This window comes from Neoarius graeffei, chromosome 22 (assembly GCF_027579695.1).
Source record: "Neoarius graeffei isolate fNeoGra1 chromosome 22, fNeoGra1.pri, whole genome shotgun sequence".
Lineage (NCBI taxonomy): Eukaryota > Metazoa > Chordata > Actinopteri > Siluriformes > Ariidae > Neoarius > Neoarius graeffei.
The window spans coordinates 59,985,982-59,988,540 of NC_083590.1; the positions used below are offsets into that span (position 1 = coordinate 59,985,982).

Below are 2,559 nucleotides of genomic sequence, written 5' to 3' on the forward strand. Positions count from 1 at the left end.
TCAAAAACTATATTTCAACTTGCTTGAATTGTACACACCAACCAATTCTGGACTAAAATACCTTCACATTTTTTTCTCGCTTTGGAAAAAAGCATCTACTAAATGTAATATTTTCTTCATTTCAGGAAATCGCCAGGCCCTCCTCAGACACCTTTTTTCCAATGGCAGCCAGCACCTCTGATGCTGACACATCCACTACCTCTAGCCCTGCTCCTATTCCCCCAACCCCGTCCCCAAAGAAGAAGAGGAAGAGGAAGTTAGACTTGATAAGTTTCCTTGCACAGGAGAGTGAGAAGGCGCAGAAGCGCCATGAGGAGACCGAGGAGAAGACGGAGCGCTTTTTGGGTCTTTTTGAAAAATTGGTAGAAAAACTTTGAGTTCATGTTGTCTTCTTGTTAAATCAAGTCAACTTTCTTATATTTGAGACATGTAAAGTTTGTCTTTACCTGACATGTTTGGACTGTGTAGTTTCCGTCTTCCTCGGAGGGTCACACTGGTGTTGGCGTGTGACATGCTTTAATCAGCACGTCACACCCCAACACCAGTGTGACCCTCTGAGGAAGACGGAAGCTACACCGTACAAACATGTCAGGTAAAGACAAACTTTACATGTCTCAAATATAAGAAAGTTGACTCGATTTAAAACTTTTTTGTTTCAGTACAGTTCTTCCCATTTTTATTTATTTCTCTTTTTCATTTGAAGTTCTTAATGTGTTCTTAATGTGTATTGTGTGCAATGTTTACATGTTTGACTGACTTTTTGCACTTCAACGCTGACTGATGTGAAGGAATAAGCAGCTGTTTTTTTTTTTTACTTTACTAAAATACTTTTCTATTTTTCATATGTATATATATATATTTTTTTCATAAATCGTGCAACAGGAGTACCGCTAGTACATTTGAATAATGTAGCGGCCTAATAAAGTGCACTATGTTTTTTACCAGTTTGAGAGCATGATTACCACACCAACCACACATTAATAACATCTGAAACGGATATTGGCATGAAAAGATGTATTAGGATAAAAAAATAACAATATACATTCCTGAGGTCAATGAAAAACAAAGTGTCAAAAAAGAACATTTTAAATAAGTTTCAGTATTAAAAAAAAAAAAAAAAGAAGTACACTCCACAAGCCTACAAAGTCACAGCTGGGCAGCCAGTCTGTCCCTTGATGCATTTCCAGATGTCTCATTAGCTGCTAGGGGCTCCCGGGGAGCTTGGGGATCTAGCAGGTCCTGTACCACATCGTCATCTGGCTCCAGCAGGTCCCCATTCTCCAGACAGATGATGTGCAGAAAGGCACAGGATGCAATGACCTGAGGTGCAAAGATCGGTTTAATCTCCAGGGCTTTGAAAAGAGTACACCTCCACCTGCTCTTCATTACGCCAAAAGCCCTTTCGATTATGCTGCGGCCCTTGGCATGGTAATGATTGAAGCGCCCCTGCATTGGTCCAGTAACTGGCTCCTTGTATGGTGTAATGAGGCAGATAGGTGTGTCCAAACATGGATAGCCACCATCTCCTAGGAGAATGTAGCCTGGTGGAGGGTACCGTCTTGCTGTATAAAACCTGCTGTTTTTCATGACTCGTGTGTCGTGAACTGACCCCGGGTAGCCAACAAAGATGTCCAAAAACTTTCCACTGGAATCACATATTGCCTGCATGTTAATTGAATAGAATCCTTTGTAATTCAAATAGTCTATTCTGTGCCGTGCTGGTGGCTTAATCCGTATGTGGCTTCCGTCTATTGCACCCACAACATTGATGAATGCAGGGCTCCCTGAAAGTTGGGCAAATCCTTGGCCGACTGCATGCAGCTCTCCAGTCTTGGGGAAAGAGATGGCACGGTGCAGATTGGTGCAGATCTTATTTGCTACTTTGTGGACAATGCGGTGAACTGTGGATTTGGGTATATTGAAAACTCTGGAGACAACGGTATAAGACAGTCCATGAGCCAGCCAGTAGACATAGACAATGACTTCTAGCTGACTACCCCAGCCATGGTCCTGTTCTGTTTGTAGCAGTCTCTGCACACTATCCATAGCCCTTCTGCTGAGGCGAAAGTCCCGTTTCAACTCTGACTCTACATTGAACCACAGACGCAGGATGGGCATCTTGTAATCCAGTCTACAGTATGTAAGATGACTCGTCTGAAAAAGAAAAGAAGGAAGGATTTGTTTAGCTAGTGTCTGTGGCCTTCCATTCACCCAACCAACGAATTCACTGTACCTACCATGCATCCATGCTTCACATTTTCATTATTTTCAGTTATCAGATGAACACAGATAAAAAATGTATTAATGTATATCACAAGCGATAGGATGCAAAGTAACCAATACATGCTAACGCTAGCTTGTATGTTGTGTAGCTTGGCTAAACTAACGTGTTTGTCGTAACGTTACATTATACATACCATCAAATCGTTAATTATTGCTCCCAGGTGTCGTAAACGTCTTCGTCTACTGGCATTTCTCCGTTTAGCTGCAGACAACCGTAAAAAGAGGCCTATAGCCCAGGACACAGTGATCACAACAGCAGCAGACGGCATTTCAGCA

General features: G+C 42.1%; 1 protein-coding gene across 1 annotated transcript; it reads right to left on the minus strand.

Moving 5' to 3' along the window:
• Positions 1–1,146: 1,146 nt before the first annotated feature.
• LOC132870338 (putative nuclease HARBI1) lies at positions 1,147–2,118 on the minus strand. The gene has a single exon (XM_060903968.1). It carries the CDS (start codon positions 2,116–2,118, stop codon positions 1,147–1,149), a length of 972 nt encoding a protein of 323 aa, XP_060759951.1.
• Between the last annotated feature and the right edge of the window lie 441 nt (positions 2,119–2,559).

What these genes read in the sequence shown, in the direction of transcription:
- LOC132870338 (XM_060903968.1), bottom strand. Translation starts at nt 2,118, where the DNA reads ATGCCCATCCTGCGTCTGTGGTTCAATGTAGAGTCAGAGTTGAAACGG.